The sequence below is a fragment of the Sphaeramia orbicularis genome, chromosome 19 (genome assembly GCF_902148855.1).
Source record: "Sphaeramia orbicularis chromosome 19, fSphaOr1.1, whole genome shotgun sequence".
In the NCBI taxonomy this organism is placed as follows: Eukaryota; Metazoa; Chordata; class Actinopteri; order Kurtiformes; family Apogonidae; genus Sphaeramia; species Sphaeramia orbicularis.
This window is the reverse complement of record NC_043975.1, coordinates 9,779,490-9,806,011: the sequence shown is the minus strand read 5'-3', so window position 1 is coordinate 9,806,011 and position 26,522 is coordinate 9,779,490. Positions and strand designations below refer to the sequence as shown.

Here is a 26,522-nt window from a genome sequence, read left to right as displayed (position 1 = left end):
AGGTAAGTCTAGGGAAACTGGAGGAAGTGTGAAAGGGAGAACAGAGTCTACTGATGACAGAGGAGCAGCTCAGCAGCACAACCCTGAACCACTAGGCACAAATGAGACAGATGAAGATGAGTCTGTTGTTAGCTTTGATTGCTTTGCTCACCCTCAGTCACAGGATATACAGATATTTTTTTCTTATCATCCTCATCAAACCCCTAATATCAGTACACCAAAAGTTTTCAATAGCGAAGATGGAACAAACCACAAGTAAGTTGTGATGGAAATCTTTTGTCGCAGAGGACACAAAAATGATAGTTATTAGAAATATCAGCAAGCTTTATTTATTTTTTAAATTATTTTTCTATTTAATATTTTTATATATTCTTTTATGTCATTTCAAACATTTTATAGGTTTGAAAAATGTTAACACAAGAACAAAAATATAGATTCTGTTATTGTTGTGTTGTGAGGAATGATGATGTTGGAGATGTCGATGTGCACTCACTGTTGAAATAAATCCACATTGTGAAGCAACCTTTACTTGCACTGAATTGGAAATATTTTAGAAAATACACTGAATTACAAGGCTTCGCAGAACAGTGTGTAGACCTAACATGTAAGGTTATAATTCCGTGATTTTAATAATTGATCATGATCTAAAGTGGGCCGGTCTGAGGTGTGAAACTCAAGGGCTGAAAATGAGTCTCAGTCTGGCCCTGCTGGAGCTCACCTGTCGTTGGATACACATGTAAAGACACCTGAGTAACAAGAAGAAGATCACAAAACACGAGCTTTACATCCAGCAACAGCAGAGGCTCAGATGGGGACATAATCCAAGCTGTGTAAACCACGATCATGAGCAAAAAATACTCACTTTTCGCTTGTTTTTTCTTGCTTTGTTATATTTCAGGAACTGTCAGTAAAGGTGAGTTGCTGTGTTTTTGTTCCATGTTATTGTATGTTCTGTCTCTGGATGTGTTCAACAGGAGCTTTTCGATCTACAAATGTGTTTATCTTTATTTACACTTAGACGAGACAGAATGGAATATATGATTAAAGTAGAATTAAAATGTTTAAATTTTTCTTGATTTTTCTCATGACGTGAACGCATCACGACGCATCTCTTATAATGTTTCCTGTTCTTCTTGTTTCCTAGATTTTTTGGATGGATTTAGCTCAATTCCTTCCAAGTACTCTGTTGTTAATCCACAAGTGATTCGCGGATGGTCAGGGAGCATCGATGGAAATCAGTTTAAAGATGTAGGTGAACTGTATTGGCTTATTTTAAAATTATATTCTACAAACAAAAAGTTAAGGATATTTCATTTTTTTATGTAATTTTTTTTTGGTGTCATTTTTGCCATTTGTAAATAAAACTATGTCTGGTCATTAAAAAAAATATGTTTCAATTCAATTCACACAGGAAAAGGCACTGCGCAAGAATCCCAAATGAAAAAATAAGCCCAAAAATTAAAAATATCCTTAACTTTTTGTTTGTAGTGTATGTTCTGAACTATTGTGGGACTATTTAAAACTGCGTTCTTGTTATTCAGGAAAATGAAGATGAGACAATTTCATATTCACTCAACATAAAAGACAAAAAACACTATCTTCATCTGAAAAAGAACAGGTATGCTTTTTTTAAAATTCTTTTTTATTTATTTTTTTTATTTTGCACTATCATTATGTATTGTTAAAACCTGTTGCTTCATGACTGAATATTATTTTTCTCTTCCTCTCAGAGACTTTTTACACCCTAACTTTGTTCAGTATTCAGGCGGCAAATCAACATTTCCCAAACAACATGTAAGTGAATGTTCTTGTGGCTTATCTTCAAGGCTTTCCTCCAGCAGTAGTACCATTCTAATCTGTGGTCTGTGGTGCCTTTGAAGTTTTTAAAGCAGAACTTGTTTACCGATATATTGGCCGGCGGATCTATTGATTTTTTTCAATATCGGCCATTAGCCTTGATTTTTTTTTTTTTTTTTTTAAAGCTGATATTTGATCTGTTGTAAAAATGTTATAAGATATTAGATCAGGTATCTGTGTGGGCAGCACGTGAAGTTCCATAAATGTTCAAAGAGTACTATGTACACATGAATTAATAATTTCATTTATATTGTGTCATAAAAATCTTAATTATTTGAGTGTTTAAATTGTATTTTACACTCAATGTGCTTAAAAAAAAGAAAATCAGCCTTAAATACTGGCCTCTAAAATCGGCTGTAGATGTACGCCATTGGTTGACCAAAATTTTTTTAAATCGGCATTGGCCGTAGAAAAACATATCAGTCGACCTCTACATTTTTTTTCAATATTGGCCATCAGCCTTGATTTATGTTTTTTTAGCCGATATTTGATCAGTAGTAGTAATGTTATAAGATATTTAATCAGACACCTGTGTGGGTAGCGCTTGAAGTTCAATAAATGTTAGAAGAGTACTATGTGCACATGTATTAATAATTTCATTTATATTGCTGCATAAAAATCTTAATTATCTGAGTCTTTCAAATGTATTTTACATTCCATGTGCTTTAAAAAAAAAAAAAATCTGCCTTAAATATTGGCCTCTAAAATCAGCTGTAGATATCAGCCATTGGCCGACTAAAATTGTCGTCGGCCATGGAAAAACCCATCCCAGATAGCAAATATTTTGGCAGTATTATGGCATACATTTGGCATTTTTGGCTTTCTTTTGGCATTATGAAAACCTTTAGGCTTAACTGTGGTATGATTAAGGTTATCCATAATAGATATGGAGGCACCAGCAATATATGGCTGAGTTATGGCATATGTCTGGTTAACCAAAAGACTAGGCAAAGAGCGGGATCAAGTATAGGAATGGTATGGCATGTTTTGGGTACTTTTTGGCTAGATTATGGGGATTTGGGGCTTTTCTGGGACAATTATGTCTATATTTTGGAAGTCCACAATTAGTTTTGGGTGAATTTTGGCTTCCTTCTGGTTTGATTTTGGCTTGCCTATTTATGGCCATTTAAGGCCCGTACATCCACCAAGAACTTTGCCAAATGGCATGCCAGTTTTGGGCCAGATTTAAGAGCCATAATGATTTGCTATCTGGGATATCAAGTCGACCTTTTAAATTCTAAGTTATATCACAATTGCAAAGTGACAAAAACCTAAGAATATTGTAAATAAAAGTTATTTTGATTGCAGGTTTGTTCACAGTGTGGTTCAGATAGAGAGTAACACTTGTATAAGGTGTTAAAAAAGGGTAAAAGGAAGCTTAAAAGCATCTACATAAGTAATTTTTTATTTAGCAAAAATTCCAATGCCAAAGCACTGCAGCTGCATTTAGACATGGCAGAGGATCCCCGATTGATGGCTTGTTAGAAAGTAGCATTTTGTCTAGAGCTGAAGATGGCTGTGTCTTAATTCTTGTAGCAGAAAAAAAATGTTTCATCTGCACATTTAATGCAAAGCTCTTGAGTCTGTTTCTGCTTTTTCTTTCTCCAAGGTGCACTGTTATTACCACGGGGAGGTTGAAGGATACCCTGACTCACTGGTGGCTCTCAGCACCTGCTCCGGCCTCAGGTTTGACAAATACCTCCAGCACCAATAACAATAATAAATTGTAAACTTGTTTTTATTTATGTATGTATTTTGTAAGCCCAGGAAGAGTAGCAACCACTATGGTGGAAGCTAATGGGGATCTGTGTAAACAATAAAAAATAAACAAAACTAAGATTCAAGGATAAACTGAAGAAATTGTTGCTAAATGTCAAGGCCGCTGTGTCTTCATATCTGTCTATTCTGAAAAAGGCAATATGAAGGAATTCAGTTTAAGGGTCTACATCTGATTGATTTGTGTTCTTTTGTTTTGAGTAACTACACACGATTTTATGTATTGTAGAGAAAAATGTTTCAGGGATAATTAGAAAAACAAAGTGTGTAACCATAAGGAGTTAAGAGACTTTTCTGCCCTTTAACATCACACAGTGTCTAATTTTGGACTCTGATTCTGATGCTAAATAGAAAAAACACCTTTAAGTTATCTGTATCTGCTTTTTCCTCTTATTCTGTAGTGGTGTGATCTTTCTTGAAAATGAGACCTACGGACTTGAACCGATGCCCAAGTCTACGTCCAATGAGCATGTTCTGTACCTGCTGGAGGACGTCCACTCAGAGCCGGTCACCTGTGGCGTCGTCAGTGAAGTCAACGCAAATGCAACACAAACCCATACACCCTTTGAACTGGGCCAGTCGCTGATGTCACTGCTGCAGGTTTGGATGCTCATTAGTCATTCAAGTTTTTTTTTTTTTTTTTTTAATTCAAGTTTTTATTTGGTTTACAATGCAAGATTTACATATTTTATACATTGATAGTTTTGTTTTTTATAAAACAAGACAAAAAACAAACAAACAGAAAACGAACAAACAAAGAGAACAATTGAGTAGCAATTGAAAAATGGGCGTCAAGTATGTTCTTTTTAAGTATTTCTAAAGTCTATCCATGGTCTCTAGCACTCATTCAAGTTTTCATATTTGCAATGTATAAAGGTATTTAACCCATAAAGACCCAAACAGCTGCTAGCGACCAAAACCATCTACTGATCTGAAATGTTTAATACCTGTTGATCCACTAATCCTATCAATACATGTAAGTAATAGGTGTAAAATACAGTTTGCCGTCTTTTCATGGTCATCAGATATGACCATTTGGACATTCAGAGGCTCTGTAGTGAACATGGAAACACCGTCATCTTCTACAACAGGGATGTCAAACTCATTTTCTTTCAGGGGCCACATTCAGCCCAGTTTGATCTCCAGCGGGCCGGGCCAGTAAAATAATAGCAGAATAGTCTATAAATAATGACAACTCCAGATTTTTTAGAGCAAAAATAACATTAGATGATGAAACTATTTCTATCCAATTTTAAAAAGATGGGAATAAATGGAAAAAACTGAAATTTCAGAAGAAAAAAAAGTACAATTTTATCAATATTATGCCTCAACTTATATATTAATATATATATTAACAGATGTGCATTACAGATTAGATCTACCAAGACACAAAACAGGCAGAATATTGTTAAAATTGCACGTATTTTTCTTTAGACATTCTAGATTGTTCATCTTTGTTCAGGTTATTGACATTTTATTGTTGAAGTATATCAGAATTTAATGTTCTTTGCAATAAGTCAAAGAGAAAAAAAATGGTGTTCCCAGTATTTATAAGCATAATGTCATATTTTTTTCACATTAAACTAAGAAGAAAATTTGGAGTCATTATTTCTAGATTATTATGCTGTTATTTTTGAGTTTGATGCCCTTGACTGTTAATATCATCAGGGTAATTTTTGCATTTTGCACTTTGTAAATTCATCATGCGGGCCAGATTGGAACCTTTGGTGGGCTGGTTTTGGCCCCTGGGCTGCATGTTTGACACCTGTGTTCTACAACATTGATCCACCAGTAAAACCGATGGAGTTGGATCAATGATAGTTGATGGAGACACTTGGTTTATGTTCAGTTACTGATATATTTAACTGAAAAAGTCACTTTTTCTTCAGTTTTCTCAATTTTTTATATAATAACCATCAGCTTTTAATCTGAGTTTTTATGAACATCTACATGATCAGTTAAATAATGGAAAATACTGGATTTTGACTGAAAAAAATGCAAAATGCAGAGGATAATATTAAAATAAATGGTGATTAAATCACTTAAGAAAGGTTAAATACAGAGGAAAATTCATTTTGGAACTGACACAAAAGTAGCACTGGGTCTTTATGGGTTAAATGGAGAGTAGCTGAGATTTTAACTGATTTGCGCTTGTTATTTCAACAGAAAAAGCGCAATTTGCCAGAAACCAGTTACGTAGAGTTGGCACTGGTTGTGGATAACCTCAGGGTAAGTCTATATTCAGTATCTGTTTCAAAAGGATTGTTTGTAAATTTAAGTGACTGCATGTAACAAAAGATCTACAGCTCTCGAATTAAATAAGAAACCACTGCAAATGTTCACACAAGAACCCTGTTAAGCACCTGTAGAGTCATGATCAGGAGGAAGATTAATGATCACAGCAAACAAAGCCAAGCTCTTTGTGTTTTTTCTTTGGGAGTGGCATCAAGCAGCTCACAGCAATATTAAACATATGAAGAATACGTCAAGAAACATGAAAGCTGTGACTGAATATGAATATGAACTTCTATTATTTCCATTACACATGGTCTGAAAACACTACATTTTATCATTCTGACACAGTCAATGACTAGAGATAAGAAATTATCTGATCCTGTTTTGAATTATGCTTTATTTACACAGATAATGTTGGTATATTTAAAAGATAATTTTACAACTTAACAAAGTGACTGTTGTAATTTTTTTGATGTAGCAGACTTTGAAACTATGTAAATACAAAGACTAGTAGTGAAAATTATGAAGGGATGTCTTAACTTTCTCTCCACACAATGCGTTAAGAGTCACTGAAAATGTCCCCCCAGCTTCAACATGTCAAGTTTGGAATGATTTTCCACTCTTTTAATATTTTTTTTCACTTTGCTGTCAAATCTTAAGGTAAAATTTACCAAGGCAGTGGCTATTTTTGGCTAATTTTAAGAGATACAGTCCATTCAGCTGTGTGACACTAAACTAGATGTTTCAATCCTTTTTTTTTTTTTTTTTTTTTTTTTTTTACTACAAACCACAGCCTTTTTACCTCATCAAATTATATTTTACAATGACAAACATATGTGTAAATGGTTGCACAATTCAAAAAGGTTAAAAATATACATATATTTGTCTATTTGCAATGACCTCTGTCAATATTTTTTATGAAGATGGCTCCCTTTGGGAACACTGCAAGTGGCAGGATTTTTCATCTCTCCATTGCTAAGCTAACTCTTTAGCTAACTAATTTAATGTTATTGTTCAACTAAATCTTTGGCTAACTCATTTACTTCATTGCTAAGCTAACTCTAGCTAATTCATTTCATGTTCTTGCTAAGCTGTCCCTTTAGCCAACTCATCTAGTGTGACGCTAACACTAAAGCTAAATCTGTAAATGTTACTTTTGAGCCAACATTTGTTTAAATTTATTGTAAAATCTTTAACTTTACTGCTCTCTAGATAACTCATTCAACATTATTGCTAACGCTTAAGCAAACACTTGACTTCTTAAGCCCTAAAATTCTAAATGGCCCTTTTATTATTTGGAATTTGGGAGAAATGTTGTCAGTGGTTTCTAGAACACACACCCAAATGTAGTCAAACTAGTGGTCTCAATTTTTCCTACAACAGCTCAGTAATATAATTGCAATGAATTAAGCTAACTCTTTAGATAACTCATTTAATGTTATTGTTCAGTTAAATCTTTGGTTAAATCATTTACCTCATTGCTAAGCTAACTTTACAGCTAAGTTATTTAATGTTAATTCATAAGGGAACTCTTTGGCTAACTTGTTTACTTCATTGCTAAGCTAACTGTAGCTAATTCATTTAATGCTCTTGCTAAGCTGTCCCTTTAGCTAACTCATCTAGTGTGAAGCCAACACTAAAGCTAAATCCTTAAATGTTACTTCTAAGCCAACATTCATTTAAATTTATTGTAAAATCTTTAAATTTACTGCTCTTTAGGTAACTCATTCAACATTATTGCTAACGCTTAAGCAAACACTTGACTTCTTAAGCCCTAAAATTCTAAATGGCCCTTTTATTATTTGGAATTTGGTGGAAATGTTGTCAGTGGTTTCTAGAACACACATCCAAATGTAGTCAAACTAGTGGTCTCAATTTTTCCTACAATAGCTCAGTAATGTAATTGCAATGAATTAAGCTAACTCTTTAGATAACTCAATTAATGTTCTTGTTCAGCTAAATCTTTGGCTAACTTGTTTACTTCATTGCTAAGCTAACTCTAGCTAATTCATTTCATGTTCTGGCTAAGCTGTCCCTTTAGCTAACTCATCTTATTGTTCAGCTAAATCTTTGGCTAAATCATTTACCTCATTGCTAAGCTACCTCTACAGCTAAGTTATTTAATGTTAATTCATAAGGGAACTCTTTGGCTAACTTGTTTATTTCATTGCTAAGATGTCCCTTTAGCTAGCTCATCTAGTGTGAAGCTAACACTAAAGCTAAATCCTTAAATGTTACTTCTAAGTCAACATCTGTCTGAAGTTATTGTAAAATTTTTAACTTTATTGCTCTTTAGATAACTCATTCAACATTATTGCTAACGCTTAAGCAAAACCTTTACTTCTTAAGCCTTATAATTCTAAATGGCCCTTTTATTATTTGGAATTTGGTAAAAGTGTTGTCAATGGTTTCTAGAACACGTACTCAAACATAGTAAAACCAGTGGTCTCAACAGCTCTGTAATATAATTGCAATGAATCAATAATTAACAACCTTTATTTGTCTTTACAGTATGTGTTCAGGAAACAAAATGAGACAGCAGTAAGAGAGGAGATGGTTCAAATGGCCAATCTACTGGATGGGGTGAGATTTTTAGTTAATTTAAGCTAAAGTGTACCTATTTTTGTGATCAGGCTGTCTAAATGTGCTCGTGTGATCAGCTGGTATGATGCTATGATTATGTATTTCTGTTTTAATCTAGTATTATAAGCGGCTGAATATCCGTGTGGTGCTGGTGGGTCTGGAGGTTTTTAAGGAGAGTAATCCTTTTAGCGTGGACGGCTCGGCAAGAGCGGTATTAGGACGCTTTGTCAAGTGGAGGAAAGAGACACTGATACCAAAACTCAGACATGACATCGGGCAGCTCATTGTGTAAGTTTTACATTTTCTAGTAAAAGCATTAATGTTTGTTATTTAAATAAGAATGATAAATAATGCTATTTTGGAATAATCAATACAAAATCAGCCTTATTTTTTTAATTTTGATGTGTGTTTTACAATAATCAATACAATATCTGCCTTATTTTCTGTCATTTTGACTTGCATTTTACAATTTTACAATAATCAATACAATACCTGCCTTGTTTTTTGTAATTTTGACTTGTGTTTTACAATAATCAATACAATACCTATCTTATTTACTGTAATTTTGACTTGTGTTTTACAATAAGCAACACAATACCTGCCTTATTTTCTGTAATTTTGACTTGTGTTTTACAATAATCAACACAATACCTGCCTTATTTTCTGTAATTTTGACTTGTATTTTACAATAATCAATACAATACTTGCCTTTTTTTCCTTCATTTTGACTTGTGTTTTACAATAATCAATACAATATCTGCCTTATTTTCTGTCATTTTGACTTGTGTTTTAGAATAATCAATACAATACCTGCCTTATTTTCTGTCATTTTGACTTGTGTTTTAGAATAATCAATACATTACCTGCCTTATTTTCTGTAATTTCAATGTGTGTTTTATGTGTCTGTGTCCTAGCGGCCGGCCTAATGTATATGCAGGTGGTGTCGTGGGCATCGCCTTTGTGGGTACCGTCTGCTCCGAGGCGACCTCCGGAGGAATCAACGTGGTAAGTTCAACTCCCTTTTGACTTCTCACATCAGCTGACACCATGGTGCTTTGATGGTGTAAGCATTTGTGTAGTAACTGATCCTCTCTGAATCATTCATGAGAGTTATGGTAAGTGGAGTTCAGTCTAACAGAGTCTTTTTGTAATGTAGCACCCTAACAGGTTTGGCTTGAATTATTAGCTGCATGACAAGGCAGGTTTATTTGTCTTATGGCATTCTTAAAATTCTTGGGTGTATTGAAATGTGCTATAACCAGCTAAGTGGAAAATATGTGCTATTTTTAGGTCATTTAATTAAAGACACACATGCAATTACTGTAATGTTAAGCCGTTTTCACAGCTTCCCTGTCCATTAAGCAAAGATTTTATTTTTGATAACTCATAATCTGTTTAGATTTGACTCCATGCCTTCATGTATCATATCAAATCTAATATACTTTATCAGCAAAAGATGCAAGCAGTTAAAGGGTTAGTTTTTGTTTTTTAAGTGGGATTGCATGAGGCACAACCCCTCTTATGAAGTATATTGTGTACAATAGTATCAGACAGATGTGTTAAAAATGGATTGTCATTGGCTTTAAAGATGCAACTTTACAAAAAATGATTAAACAACTAGCAATTCTGTATAGAAATTAAGCAAAATAACCCTCATAAGACCTTTTGATATTCTTTTTTTTGGAATATTAACTGTTTCTCAATCATTTTTTAACATAATATAGTCTTAAATTGCAAGTTACGCATTCTCGAGTAAAAATGGGTTTTGTCTCCATCAATTTGAATAAATGGCAACATGTGTGACGTGACAAGTGTATACTGCTGGGTATATATACTTACTTATTACTCTGTCTAGAAATACAGATAGCAGACATACTACTACTACTACTACTACTAGTACTATGATATTGCCTAAAGTCACCTAAATGTCATTTTTCATTTACTTATGAAATATAAAGACTACTTTGGGTATAACTGAGATTATTTGTTTATGAGAAATACATGCAAATTTCCCAGACATATCTTTGCTGTCACCATGTTATGTGTATTTACATGTTATGACTAGTTCAGATAAAAGTAGCAGCAGTGGTAGGCAGATAAAAACTGCGCAATGTGATCTGTACACTAAGCAGTGTGCTCTTTGGATGTGCAAGCTGTACAGGTTTGGCCAAAGGTTTTGTGTCTGCAAGCTCCGCTGCTTCAGTTTCTTTAGTTTTTTTCCAGCCTTTTTCAAAGTTTTAACCCATAAAGACCTAGCATCTTCTGATCAAAACTCTTCATCCATTAATCCTATCAATGCATGTAAATAATTAGTGTAAAATGCAGTGTTTCATCTTTTCATGCTCATCAGATATGACTCATTTGGACGTTCAGAGGCTCAGTAGTTACCATGGAAACACCGTCATCTTCTACACTATTGATTCACCTGTAAAATTCATAGAGTTGGATCAATGTCAGTGGATGGAGACCCTGGGTTTATGTTCAGTTAATGAGAGATTTTGCTGAAAAAGTCCCTGTTTCTTCATTTTTTTTTTCTGTTTTGATACAATAACCTTTGAATTTACTGTGAAGTTTTATGAACATATACATGATCAGTTTATTAAACATAGGAAAATAGATAATTTCCACTGGGAAAAAAACTAAATTCAGAGGATAATATTATAATAAATGGTCATAAATCACACAGGAAAGGTTAAATAGAGAGAAAAATGCATTTGGTGACTGCCACAAAAGTCATACTGGGTCCTTCTGGGTTAAAGATTCTTTATTGTCAATTCACTAGATGCATAGAACATGCAAAGAATTGAGATACTGTTTCTATCATCTTTTAAAAGAGGTAAAAAATTTAATATGAATAAACGGTATAAAGAGTTAACTATAACAGGATATAAAGTGTACATGTTAATCTATTTACAGTAGGAGCAGTAGTACAATACAATAATGGAAAGTGCAAAATGGAACCAAACAGTAGCAGATATGACAGTAAAATGAAGAACAATTATAAGCATTTTATTAGTTTCAAAGACTTTTTTGTGGTAAATAAATTACATTAATGCAAAGAGTCAATTTGTGTCTTTGCTAACATTTTCTGCCATGCTTGTATTTATAAAACCTTCACTATCTGACTTCTTCATCAGTCACTCCTTTCAGACGAGGATGGTTATTTAACTCTCTGTTTTAAAGGATATGATGAAACTGTACAGTCTCTTCCATTTTAACACAATCAGCTATTCACAGATTCACCCACATGGCTGAAGGGACCTTGACTCTACATTGTTTACTTAATTTTAACTTTTTTATCTCAACTTTCTGCTTTTCTAACCTCTGTCTCAAGTATGTCATGACACACAAACACACCCTGCCTGGTCACAAAGACACATACAATACAATTCCACATCACTCTGCGTAGACTCTTTGTTTTTATGACCTTCGTTACAGATTTAGTTTTAGATTTAGGTTGGTGTTAAAATGCCAGAGTCGCACAACACCAATAAACTTAGTGATGACATCAGTGGTAGACCACAAACTGACCATGTCCTTTAAAATAAAATGATAGTTTTTAAGTATAATGGCTCCTAATGTCTCATCTTGCTCAGTGTCTGTGTTGCTTATCTTTGCTTCTCCTCTTTGCTTATAACACTGGGGGGGATGCTGACCTCTGTCGACTAGGAGTAATACACTTTCTACAAATAAGTATCTCAACAAGCCTACTGTAGCCTTCAAAATATTTTTTAACTGTGATTTTATTATCTTTTAAGGGATTTGTTATATTATTACCCTCTACATTTGTGTTTTTCACTCAAAATCAACTATTTTCCCATATTTAATTTACTGATCATGTAGATTTTCGTGAAGGCTCCGTGTAAACAAATAATGATAGTGATGCAGAACCTGAACTTATTTCCATGTCCACTCCTTAGCTTCTAAACATGCGAATGAGACACGTTTAATGTCACTGGAAAGATGAGAAACTGCACTTCAACTAGATGATTTAAATGTTTGATGGGATCAGATCAGTTCAGATATAGATCAGTGGATGCTTTTGGTTGTCAGTGGCCGTTTAGGTCTTTGAGGGTTAAGACACCATTTTTCCAGTTTCAGAATTGTATATTACAATTAGTGCTGTAAAACGATTAAAATTTTTAATCAGATTAATCACAGGGTTGCTGTGGATTAATTTCGATTAATCACCATTAAATATTCATTTTTAATCTATATTAATCACGTTTCATTTTGCATGAGCAAACAGACTCAAGAAAGAAGGGAATATATAGGCCTATGCGCATAACGTGTTTATTAAACACCTTCAACAGTTTCAACAAAACAACTTGGAACAAATCAACAGGAAACAACTGTTCCATCTTGGTTTTTTTGGCCTCATATTTCCATCCAGAGGGCCAACGTGCTGTTTAGCGTCTTCCATGCTAATGGGTTGGTTCTGCTGCCTGTCACTACTGAATCAACTGCTCATTTGCATATGTGCGACGCTAACTCTATTTGGACAAACTGCCCCAAATGCGTTGGCAGAGACGTTCAAAATCATTCTATGCTGTAGATGTGTTAATTGCCTTAAAATTTTTCATCTGATTAATCATGATGATGGATTAATCTGCAATAATGCATTAACTTTGACAGCCCTAATTACAACATTATTAAACTATGAAATATTTTCACATCATAATATTCTATATATGTTTGTGCAGTTCGGCAATGGCAATCTGAATTATGCCTCCACCGTGGTGGCCCATGAGATGGGCCATAACCTTGGCATGCAACATGATGACGGTCGCTGCAGCTGCAGTGGAAGCTGCATAATGGCTGCCATTGTCAGGTAAAACCACAGAAACAGATACGAAACTGAAACTCTCACATTTTAAGTTGTTCATGCATCAAATGTCAACATGTCTGTGCTGAATGTCTCTAATTTTCAATGTTCTGTGTGATTTCTTTCCATTCATGGTTTATCCTGATACACTGCAGTGGGTCCACCACATTCAGTACATGCAGTGGAGATGACTTTGAGAAGCTGATCCGTGGAGGAGGTGGTGTGTGTCTGAAAAACATGCCCTCCCAATCTGATATTGTTGGTATTGCAAAGTGTGGCAATGGCCTGTTGGAGGAAGGAGAGCAGTGTGACTGTGGCACACCCCAGGTAGAAACCTGCCCACAGACAAAGTACACAACGTGTTGTTTGTTATGGGTTTTTACCCTTCTAACAGGCATGAAACTCATCATGTTCTTTGGCCAATACACTAGAGTATTTGCAAATACACTGGGGTCACCTGGAATTCAAATGGGGTCAAAAAATCTAAATCTTACCATGTGTATTTTTCTCATTTCTATTCAAAATATCTCATCACACTTAAAATAAGACATAATCACCTAAAGAGTAACTTTTCAGTGTGATATAATAACTTATTTTTACACAATAGATCTCGAAAATCTTATTTCAAGAAATCTTACCAAGATAATTTTCATTTGTTCATTGGCAGATTTTTTGCTTAATTCAAGATTTTTTTTGCTTAATCAAGATTTTTTTGCTTAATTCAAGCAACAAAAAATCTGCTCATGAAACAAGTGAAAATTATCTTGGTAAGATTTCTTGAAATAAGATTTTCAAGATCTATTGTCTAAAAATAAGTTCTTATATCTCACTGAAAAGTTATTCTTTAGGTGATTGTCTTATTTTATGTGTGGTGAGATATTTTGGCAAGAAATGACAAAGAAAATCAGTAAGATTTTGATTTTTCCGGTGTACATTGTAATTAATTGTAAATACACAGCTAGATGTCAGTAACACAGATACAAAATAGGACCGCTTTTTGTAATCTCCTGTCAGTTTAGCGGCGTAGTTGTAGTTTATTTCCCATTACAAATGTTCAGATTTTAGTTCAAAAATCCATTCATCATTCTCAGACGTTTACACAAAAATATCCAGATTTATTTGCAGAATATCAACTACAGTGTTTGTGCAAAAACATGACCCAAGTTATCGCTCTTTTTCTTTTTTGCAGTGGCATTCATTCTTTCTCTGTGTTTCCATTTCATTCAGGAATGCACAAACAAATGCTGTGATGCCGCTACCTGCAGGTTTACAGCCGGTTCACCCTGTACAAATGGGAGCTGCTGCAGCGACTGTCAGGTCAGCACACTGTTAGAGTTCAGCTGGACTGGAATATTGCTCTATGTTGACACAAAATGTAGTCGAAATAGCAGATAAAATACTAGTACGTAAGCTGTCCCCATTTGGAAGTAATGTGTAAAGAACAGATTTAACACTGACTTCACGCTAGACGAAGCTGAACCACAGCAAAGCTACTGTGGTAGATGTATTTTTAGGAGGTGATGTGGGTTCACATACATAAATACAAACAGTATATCAGTGTAGGCACATAAATCGCATAATTTAAGAGTGTGTAACTTTTATCTGTATGGGGCCAGCCTTGTTTTGTTATGCTCATTTATGCAGCAATAGATATATTCTCTGTAGAAACTTGAAGACTAGGTTGTTGTCAGATAATGAGATCAGTTATCAGGAAAATATGGCGTTTAGATTTAGGTTTCTCTCCTGAAAAATATTTGGCTATGTATATAAAAGTAACGTATTATAATATCAGCAATCATTTCAAGTATTGACAACATATTGTAAGTTGTTGCCCATGTTCATTAAATTTAGGCTTTTTGTTACCTTTTGTTTATTGTTCTTTGTTCCACATATAAAAACAAAGAACGTTGTTCCATTGTTTGATCCAAAAGTGAAACAAACAGTCAAACAACATGCGGAACAAACCCCTCCTCCCCCTCCCCTGGAACACATCCCCTCCTCCCCCTCCCCTGGAACACATCCCCTCCAGATTACAGGAAAGACCCCCCCCCCCCCCCCAAAAAAAAAATAAAAATAAACAGTAAATAAATACAAAATAGAAGTACAAAATTCCCACTTTAAATGCTACCAAAAAAAAATAAAACAAATAAAGATAATAATAGTAATGATAAATAAAACCACTAAGGCACACCAATACTGTATAATACAGTATTGTATTAGTGTATATATGGTATATAGTGTATATTACAATTACTGCATTATATATTTGTTGTAGTTGAATGCTAAAATTAGGAAAAATGTATTGTTTGATTGTTGTATTAAGTTAGTGATAAAGGTGTGAAAGCACTTGAAGGGTAGAATTAAATAAGTTTATACTTCTTCCTACTTCTTTTCAACCATGCAAAACTCAGACGAGCACGTACTTGAAGAGAGATTCTGTTCATTTAAATGTTATTTTGTTTTTGTTTTTTTGCTTTATTTTGTTTTGTTTTGTTTCTTTGTGTGTTTAAAATAAATAAATTAATATATTAGTCAGTCAAGAGAAACATGACAGATTGTACTATTACCATAGATCAGAGATGGAGTCCATGTCTTTTCAAAGGTGTTAAAGTCAATCAAATTTTTATCAGTTTAAGAAAATAGATCACGTCCTTTATCCATTTTCAGAAGGTTGGTGGAGATCAGAATTTCCACTTTAAAAATATAAACCTCCTGGCCAATAAAGATGCAAATGCAATCAAGTCTTTATTAAGAGAAGAACATTTAAGTGGAGCAGGCACAACACTAAACAGATCAGTAAAAACATCAGGAAGAATTTCTTTCCTGTACTTCTCCTAAGTTGCTAGACTAGATTTATCCTTGAGTGTCGTGTAGAATTTAGTTTCATTCAAGTCTAATAATAAGTTATCCATGCATGCTTTTGAGTTATGATGTGTATGACTGAAAGGAAAATCAGGTGACCCAGTGTGAGGCAACAGTTCACAGGAATCTGTTCCTTATCTGACTTCTGGTAAATGCATGTCAAGATTCTGTGAATTATTTTTAATGCATATGTGGTTTGACACTTCCATTTTACATTGCACCACAAAAAGTACCCACCACAGTACGTGGTCGAGGAAAAAACATACACCTAGCACCGTGTGGTTAATAAAACTTACTGAGGAAACTCAGTTAAAGCCACTTTGCAAAAAAAAAAAAAAAAAGATTGAATTGAAAGATTTAAACATCAAGAGGCAAGGCAAGGCAGATTTATTTGTATAGCACAGTTCATACACAGGGCAATTCACAGTGCTTTACAGAAATGGAGAAGAGACAGATTAAAAACACACAATTACAATTAAAACATAATCAATAAAATATAAATAATAATCAATTAAAACAAAGTAAAAGAGAAGAGTGCTGATAGAACCCTTTCAGTTGTTCTATGCAAAGTCGAACAGAGTGGTTTTCAGCCTGGACTTAAACATTGTCACAGTAGAGGTCTGTCTCACATCATCAGGAAGACTGTTCCAGCGTTTAGCTGCATAGAACTGAAACAGCTTCTATTCATCCTGTTTAGTCCTGACTCTGGGCACCAGCAAAAGACCAGACCCTGAGGTTCTCAGGGTCTGAGATGGTTCATATGGGACTAACATGTCACAGATGTACTTTGGTGTTAGACCATGGACAGACTTGTAAACGAGCAGAGCTGTTTTAAATTCTGTTCTCTGAACCACAGGAAGCCAGTGCACAGATCTGAGCACAGGACTAATAGGGTCGTACTTCCTGGTTCTAGTCAGGACTTGAGTAGCAGCGTTCTGGATGTACTGCAGCTGTCTTACAGCTCGTTTAGAGAGTCCAGTGAGAAGGCTGTTACAGTAGTCTAACCTGCTAGAGATAAATGCGTGAATAAGTCTCTCCAAGTCTGGTTTAGACAGTAAACCTTTGATTCTGGCAATGTTTTTGAGATGGTAAAAGGCTGATGATGTAATTGATTTCATGTGGCTGTTAAAGTTTAGGTCTGAGTCCATTATTACCCCTAGATTTCTAACCTGATTTTTAGCTTTTAGAGTAACAGATTCCAGATGACTGATGACACTTTCTCTGGGTTTTTGTGGGCCAAAGACAATGACTTCAGTCTTGTCTGAATTTAGTTGGAGAAAGTTGTTTTACATCCACACAGTGATCTGTTGGAGGCAGTCACAGAGTGAGTCCACAGGCCCATGTTCACCTGCTGTCAGCCAGATGTAAATCTGAGTGTCGTCTGCATAGTTATGGTAGGACACATTATTACTGTGTATTAACTGGCCCAGGGGCAACATGTAAAGACTGAACAAGAGGGTCCCAGGATAGACCCCTGGGGGACCCCACAGGTCACTGCCAAGAGTCTTTATTTGTTAGTATATCTTTCATGCACATATGCACCATACACCAAAATCAGCCCAATGTATTTAACCCACCGCTAGAATAGAATAGAATAGCCTTTATTGTCATTGTGTGTGTGCAATGAAATTAGGAATGCTACTCTAGTCCAGAATAAAAAAAAGCAACCATCCAGTATGTTATAAAATAAGAATAGAGTGAATAGAAAATTACAAAAAGTAAAAAATTAAAATAAGAAAATAGAATATAAAATTTTACAAAAAGTAAAATAAGAATAAAACTAAAGACTGAAACAGACACTAGCTGAACATGCAGGAACACATCACACACTACAGACTAAGAGCAGTGTGCTGCCATATCATGCACTCAGGGAGGAAATGTATGTGTGTTTTGGGGGGGGGGGGGGGGGTTAAATGTCATGTTTGAAAGCACATCAGCCCACAATTTTTCCAGGAAATTGAACCAGAAACCCTTCTGTCACAAGGTGCTTCTTCAACCTTTTTACGCCAATCTTGTGATATAGATTTTCTAACAAAATGTGATGCAAAAATGGAATATTAGTGCTAAATATTATAGGTGTGGATACGTAACCAAATATTTTTCACAGGTGAGAAATTGAAATCTTAAAAACTTAAAAAATCTAATCATGGCTTTTCGTAAGGAGCAAAGTGCAAAGATGGCCATAATTTTGCTAGTAAACTAATATGAATTTTATGGTATCTGACTAAAATTAAACCGTCTTTTAAGCCACTACATCAGGGGTAATTTTTGCACTTCGCAAATTCATCCCGTGGGCCAGATTGGACCTTTTGGCGGGCCGGTTTTGGCCCCCCTGGCCACATGTTTCAGACCCCTGCACTACACTGAATAGTTTTAGTAGCACAAGTAAATAAGGTTTATTACTATAACACCTTTCACAGACATCAGTCACAAAGTGCTTCACGGCAGGAAAACATATGGAACAAAATGGACTGGGACCAGAAGGATAATGTATGCACACAATCTCACTTCTTCAGATTTATTAATAATAATAATAATAATAATAATAATAATAATACATCACACTTATAGCGCTTTTTTGGACAGTCAAAGATGCTTCACGAACCAGATTTATGTTGGTACACTAAGCAATAAAATATTTCTTAACGTATTTTCAGAAAACACAGCTGGTTGCAAACCACAGACACATTTGCAAGAATTTATGGAATCTTGTCACACACTTTGCAGAAGTCAGAAGGAACTCATTCCAGTGAAGTGTTGACACACACATCTAGTCTAGACTTACACATCATAAGTCATAACCACGCCGAAATAAACCAGCCTACAATTTATTATTTTTTTTTCTTTAGAAAATACGTACCTCAGAGATTAAATGTACTAAATGTCACGTACTTTAATAAGATGAACTGGAAAACAAATGACAAAAGTGAAAGCTGATGTTTTCAATGTATATGATTAAGTGTTACTGCACATATATATATTGGTTAGTATACATTTACACAGTAGATTTCTAAATCTTCCACCAGAAAGAACCTGAAATACTTGAAATGACACCTAATATGTTGAAGTTTACTAAATATTTTTCAAAGGTGAGAAATCTTAACTAAAAAAAAACAGTTTTTCACAGTGAGTAAAGGCAAAAGAAGGTCAGATTTTTCTTGTAAACTAATCTGGATTTCATGTGATCTTACTACTAACTAAAGCAGTGAAGAAGAAAAATCAAAGAATAAATGCTTTAGTAGTTAACCTCATAAAAGAAATGGTGAAAAACCAACAGGATCACCAACAAACCACAGTAAAGCAAATACTAAATATAGGTCATGACTACTCCACACTAGTCACTTTTCCATTGACCCTCAAATTGCGCAAATATTACTTGCACATAAAAGTATACCTAATGGAAAAACGACAATTTCGCCAAAAGTCTCATTTTTCAATTAAAAGTTTTTGCGCTGCCAAGAGGTGGTTTTTCGAAAGTGGTGTATCACACAAAACTGCAGTGGAAAGACCTTTTTTCGCAACTAGAGTCAGGTGAATTTAAAAAATGGTTGTTGACGTACGTTACAACAAGCGAAGAAGAAGAAGAAACATGTGGCGGTATGTGTGGACACACCAGGAAACCCAATCATTTTTTAAATTTAGTACGAGATAGAGGGGCAATATATAATAATAATGAATATATCTGTAAATCAACACCATATTTACGTTCGTCACCATGTTTATGGAATGACTTCTTGTGTCATCTCGCGATAATAAATAAACAAAACATCACATTTGGGATTTAATGGAAAAACCGACATTACACACTTGTTTTTTTTTTTTACATTTAGTAAATATCAGTGAAGTTTTGCGCAGATGTCCAATGGAAAAGTGACTACTGTCAGTTTCAGAGAGGAAAGGGAGAAAAAAAAGAAAAAGGCTGTCACTATTAATGTGTCTGATATTATTGATTTTGCTGTTTTTTCTTCTTTTCTTTTTTCCTTTCCTTTCTTTCTTTTTTCCCCCCTTAATCTTCTTTCTATACTATTATTTAAAACCCTTTACTGATTTCTCATTTTTGTATACTCACATCCTGTGACCCTTTTACTTATTAGTACACAGGTGTCAAACATGCGGCCCGAGGGGCCAAATCCAGCCCACCAAAGGGTCCAGTCTGGCCCTCGGGATGAATTTGTGAAATGCAAAAAATACTCTTAAGATCTTCACAATCATTTTAGGTCAGGTTCCACATTCAGACCAATTCAATCTCAAGTGGGTCATAATAACCTATAAATACTTACAACGCCAAATTTTTCTTTTTGTAAATGTAAATGTTTTCATGTATTTACTCTAAAACAAAGTATAATATCTCAAAAATGTCTTATTAACCTGAACAAATATGAACAATCTGAAATGTCTTAAGAGGAGTAAGTGCAATTTTGATAATATTCTGCCTGTTACTAAATGTTTTTTGTATTTGTAGATCCACTGTGATCTGTAAGTTATAATGTACATGTGTAAATGAAAATTGGAAGCATAATATTGTTAAAATTACACATTTTTTTCAGTTTGTTCATATTATTCACATTGTTTGAAAGGATAGTTTGTAGATGCAAACATTTTCATAATGTAATTTTACTTTTTTCACTCTAAAACATAGGGAAAAGTTTGGATTCAACATTATTTATATGTTATTATATTATGATTTTACTGGTTCAGCCCACTTCTGATCAAATTTAGCTGAATGTGGCCCCTCAACTAAAATGAGTTTGACACCCCTGTATTAGACTGTCAATTTTGTTTTCATTCCCTCTTCTGTCTCCACCTGAATATGCCCAACATGCACAAAATAATCATAAATAATCACACATATTCACACACACATGCATGCACTCAAACTCAGTAAATCGCCTTGTTTTGCTTTATGTCTATGAACTATTCTGTCTTGTCTGGTGTCTATGAACTTGAATCCCTTGAAGTCTGTGAATTAGTATGGCGGATGTTTTGTCTTGATTGTTTGTTTTTTCTTGTTACCCCTGTCACAATGTTTGTCTAGCACTAAATAAAATGTAAAAAAAAAAAAAAAGAGAGAAAGAAAGAAATGGTGAAAAACCATCACAACCACCAACAAACTACAGGAAAGCAAACCACTAAATTAATAACATATAGGTCACGACTGCTCAACACTGTCAGTTTCATTGTCTTGTATGATGTTTCTGTTCTAGATCAAAGTTGCTGGAACATTATGTCGAAGCGCTATCAACACATGTGACCTCCCAGAATTCTGTAATGGCCAGAGTGCTTTCTGTCCTGAGGATTTCTACATTATGGATGGTCTGACCTGTGAAAATAACACCGCCTACTGCTATGAAGGCCAATGTCAGACGTATGATTTCCAATGCAGACATCTCTTCGCACCAGGTACAGTCAGTAACCATTCATATACAGGAATTTCCCAGCTACTTAAATCACAGTTAATTTCTTTTAGACAGCTGGTATTGCACAGTATTGAAATACACGCATGTACACAAATGAGAACTAACAGCTTCTGCAGATAAAGTCAGTATTTAGTGTGACCTCCATTTGGATATTACTACGAAGACTGACAAATACGTGTGTGGTCATGCATTTCAGGAGAAAAAAATGTACTGTACATATATTTACCTCTGCCAAGGAGGTTATGTTTTTGCTGGCATTGGTTTGTCTGTCTGTCTGTAAGTAAGTAAATTTTATTTATAGAGCACTTTTCACAGAGTCACAAAGTGCTTTATCAATTCAAATCAGAATCAAATCAAGTTTACAGAGACCCAACAGAGTCCTTCAGGAGCAAACACTTGTGATTGGTGACAGTGGCGAGGAAAAACTTCCCTTTAACGGGCAGAAACCTCGAGCAGACCCAGACTCCTGAAGGATGGCCGTCTGCCTTGACCAGTTGGGGTTAAAGAGAGAGAGTAAAGGAGGAGAAAAGAGAGCGCGATAGAGATATAGAGAGACGGGGGGGGCACATGGAGTATTTTATGATGAATACATAGAGTGTAATCAGTTCGTGGTGGCCCTGGGTAAGGTGGGAGACTAAAAAGCCTTTTTGAACAGGAGGGTTTTGAGGTGGTTTTTAAAGCTCTCTACAGAGTCCAAGGACCGTAGGTGTAGAGGCAGGTCATTCCATAGACGTGGTGCCACAGCTTTAAAAGACCTGTCACCGCGTGTGCTAAAACAAGTGCGTGGAACCATCAGCAGGTGCTGTCCTGAAGACCTCAAGCTACGAGTCGAGCTGTAGGGCTGGATCAGGGAAGCAATGTATGCAGGGGCCTGGCCATGTAGAGCCTGGAAAGTTAGCACAAGAATTTTGAAATGAAGACGATATAGAACAGGGAGCCAGTGGAGAGATTTAAGAATGGGAGTGATGTGGGTTCTCCTGTTTGTGCGGGTCAGAAGCCTGGCAGCAGAGTTCTGGACGAACTGTAGACGGGCCAGCTCCTTCTTGTTTAAGCATGTAGACAGGCTGTTGCAGTAGTCTAAGCGAGAAGACACAAAAGCGTGAACAAGCTCATTGATGGACACCATAGATCTGAGTTTGGAGATGTTGCGTAGTTGGAAGTAACAGGTTTTAACGAGGTGTTTGGAGTAGAATTCTAAAGACATGTCCTGGTCAAAGATGACACCCAGATTCCTCAGTTTGGTCTTTACCGAGGAACTCAGGTCTCCAAGGTGATGTTTGATCCCTGGGATTGCACTGTCCGGGGCAATAATGAGGGTCTCTGTTTTGCTGGAGCTCAGCTGGAGGCTGTTCTCATTTAGCCACTGCTTCAGCTCTGACAAGCAGTTGATTAAGGAACTCAGTTTGTGGGGCTCAGAGGAGTTAAAGGAGCAGTATATCTGGATGTCATCCGCGAATAGATGATGGGAGACATCACTATACTGTCGGATAACGTGGCCAAGTGGGAGGACATAGAGTAAGATTAGCACTGGTCCCAGGACAGAGCCTTGGGGCACACCACACAGTAGATCCGCTGAGTCAGATTGGAAGTTGTTTATTGACACAGTGAAGCTTCTGCCGGTCAGGTAGGAGGAGAACCAGTCTAGCACAGGACCTGACATCCCTACCAGGTCCCTCAGTCTCTCAATCATTATGGTATGGTCCACTGTGTCAAAGGCCAAGGAGAGATCTAGCAGGACCAAGACCGTGGATTTCCCGGAGTCGGCCGCCATCAGGATGTCACTAGACACTTTTAATAGTGTGGTTTCTGTTGAGTGGCGTTGTCTAAACCCAGACTGAAAAGTGTCATGGATCTGGTGTGTCTCCAGAAAAGCTGTAAGTTGTTTAGACACTGCCTTCTCAAGGATTTTGGCCAATAGGGGGAGCTTTGAAATGAGCCTGTAGCTTTTGAAGTCTGTGGGGTCCAGTGTGGTTTTCTTTAGTTTTGGTTCTATGATGGCCTGTTTGAAGGAGCTTATGATGGCCTGTTTGAAGGAGCTGGGAAACAAATCAGTTAAGAGCTGTCTGTCTGTGTGCAAGATATCTGAAAAAGTTATGGACAGATTTGGATGAAAATTTCACGAAATGTTAATACTGGCACAAGGAACAAATGATTAAATTTTGGTGGTGATTTGGGAGGGGGGGGGGGGGCATTGAGCTTCCTTGGCGGAGGTCTGCGCTCTCCGAGTGCTTTTCTAGTTCCTGCATATTTCTTTTTTTTAGAAATAAAGACACATGCACATTACAGCCCTGCAAAAACAACAAAGCTAAAGGCTGCCTAAGACTTTTGCACAATACTGTATAAATGCAATATGAGTGTTAAATTATAATTAGTGTTGTCAAAATATTAAAATTTTTAATGAGAGTAATCACAGGGTTGCTATGGATTCATTTCAGTTAGCCATAATTAAATGTCATTAATTTTTACTCTATATTAATCGCGTTTCATTTTGCATGAGCAAACAGACTAAGAAAGAAGGGAATATATATGCATTTAACATATTAATAAACACCTTCAGCAGATTCAAAAAAATAACTTGGAACAACTTTTCCCTCATGGTTATTATTTTTTGTCCTCATACTTCCATCCAGAGGGCCAACATGCTGTTTAGCATCTTCCATCTTTATGGGTTGGTTCTGCTGCCTGTCGCTACCAGATCAACTGCCCATTTGTGCATGCGCGACGCTAACTCTACTTGGACAAACTGTCACAAATGCATTGGCAGAGATGTTCAGAGTCATTCTTCACTGCAGATGGGTTAATTGTGTTAAAATATTTAAACAGATTAATCATGGTGATGGATTAATTTGCATTAACACATTAATTTTGACAACCCTATATAATGGCAAAAATAAAGAAAACAAAATGTACTGGTGTGAATGATAAAGTTGTTCAGCCGCAGTAAGTCATCATACTCTCTGATGTTGTTTCTTCTAGGCATCTGATTCTTGTTTTTTGTGAGTACTGTGAAACCATAAAGCTCCAAAAATCAGTCCTGTGATCTGTCACTTGCTGTCGCACTTAAAATCTGACTTTCTGTCTGTCATTGATCTAACATCTTGGTTCATGTTTTCTCTTTTGTACAGATCCAGCGACAAAGGCAGCCGATGCTTGCTTCCAACATGCCAATACAAAGGGGAACTTATTTGGAAACTGTGGAAATACCAGCAATGGACTGTACATCAAATGCGCTGCAGCGTAAGTGTGTAAGAATATGACCTCGACAGATGTATCCTCACAACTTTGTTGGCAAACTGGAATGGGCAGCCATTGAAATAAGTACAGTTAACATTAAAATGGTCAAACTCTGCCTTGTTTTAGTCCCAACACTTCTCTTAAAGGGGTCATATTTTGCTAAACCCATTTTTATTAGTCTTTGGTTCATTTATTTGTGTATTTGGACCCTAACAGTTCATAAAGTTTGAATTTGAACCCTCCATGTGCTGCAAAGCTATCTTTATATTCATTCTGGCAAAAATAGAGTGGATTTCTACAACCCGTTTTAGTTCCTGCTTAATTTGTTACGTTTTTTAACTACACTCCAAACAAAAGTTAACAATATTGTTAATTTTTGGTCTATTTTTTTCAGTTGGGATTCTTGCACAGCGCTTTTTACTTTTTTGTGTGAACTGAATTGAAACACATTTTTTTAATGACATACGTAGTTTTATTTACAAATAAAAAAATGACAAAAAAAAAAGAAATATCCTTAACTTTTTGTTTGTAGTGTATCATTTTAAAATAAGCCAATACTGTTCACCTACATCTTTAAACTGAGATCTATTGATGCTCCTTGACCATCTGCAAATCACTTTAACAATAGAGTACTTGGAAGGATTTGGGCTAAATCCATCCAAAAAGTATAAGAAACAGAAAGAACAGGAAACATCAATAGATTTTTCGTGATGCGTTTACGTCATGAGAAAAATCAAGAAAAATTTAAACACGACGAACATTTCTCTGAGTACGACATAATTGTTTGTCAGCAGCAGTGGTTGTAGTCCATACTGAAAATATGTCCAAACTTTGAGTCAATTATTTAAAATGTTCAGTTGTTGGAGCAGAGCAGCACAGTCAACAACCTGGAGGGGGTGGGGCCACAAGTAGCTCATGTGCATTTAAAGGGCCAGCGCTCAAAACCACCTTTCTGGTGTCATTACTCAGAAATAGGGTTGAAGATGGACCTGTGGAGTTGAACTAATGAAGAATTCCGACCCAAGCAGAGCATTTACAGTTATGCAGACCACAGGGAAATGTTTGAAAATGCATAATTCCATTTAAAAAAGCAAAATATCACTTCTCTTCACACACTCTTTTTCCACTGCAGGGATGCCATGTGTGGAAAGGTGCAGTGCACTAATGTGGACGTCAACAACCCCCCTTCCGGCGCCCATGTCAGTATCCAAATAATTAATGGGTCTTCTTGCGTTAATGCAGACTTCAACCTTGGCGTGTTAGATCCTGCGTATGTAAACCCTGGCAGCCCTTGTGCTGAAGGAAAGGTAAGTAACTGGAACTATTTTAAGAGCGGGTTTCTGTAAATAAGCAGGAAATAGTGCATGGAGTGGTGCTATCAGGTGAGGATGACGTATGACTCATTTCCGTGACCTCCTCTTATAGGCCTGTATTGACTTTAAATGTGTGGATGCCGCCGCCCTGCTGCCTAATCTGAATTGTGACGCTAACACCACCTGTCATCGCCACGGGGTAAGACTGTGTTTGGTTTTGTTTTTTTCAGTTGCTTTTCAGTTCACCAGCTAATAGGGACAAGTGTGATGTTTTGTTGTGGCTGTTTTCTCTTTTAGGTTTGTAACAATAATGGGAACTGTCACTGTGATGACGGGTGGGCGCCACCCAGCTGTGACAGGCCGGGACGAGGAGGGAGTGTAGACAGTGGACCTGCTATGATAGGTGAGGTGAATGAATGA

At 35.9% G+C, this 26,522-nt stretch overlaps 1 protein-coding gene across 1 annotated transcript; it reads left to right on the top strand.

Annotated features, from left to right (window-relative positions):
• Nucleotides 1-686: 686 nt before the first annotated feature.
• On the top strand, nt 687-26,522 carry LOC115410462 (disintegrin and metalloproteinase domain-containing protein 9-like). The gene is made up of 19 exons (XM_030122117.1): nt 687-723; nt 899-913; nt 1,145-1,248; nt 1,542-1,618; nt 1,731-1,794; nt 3,467-3,543; nt 4,035-4,233; nt 5,800-5,862; nt 8,380-8,451; nt 8,570-8,739; nt 9,366-9,456; nt 13,155-13,282; nt 13,432-13,603; nt 14,504-14,593; nt 21,343-21,538; nt 24,681-24,792; nt 25,922-26,096; nt 26,215-26,301; nt 26,400-26,522. The coding sequence occupies exons 1-19, from the start codon at nt 687-689 to the stop codon at nt 26,520-26,522; spliced, it is 2,052 nt and encodes a 683-aa protein (XP_029977977.1).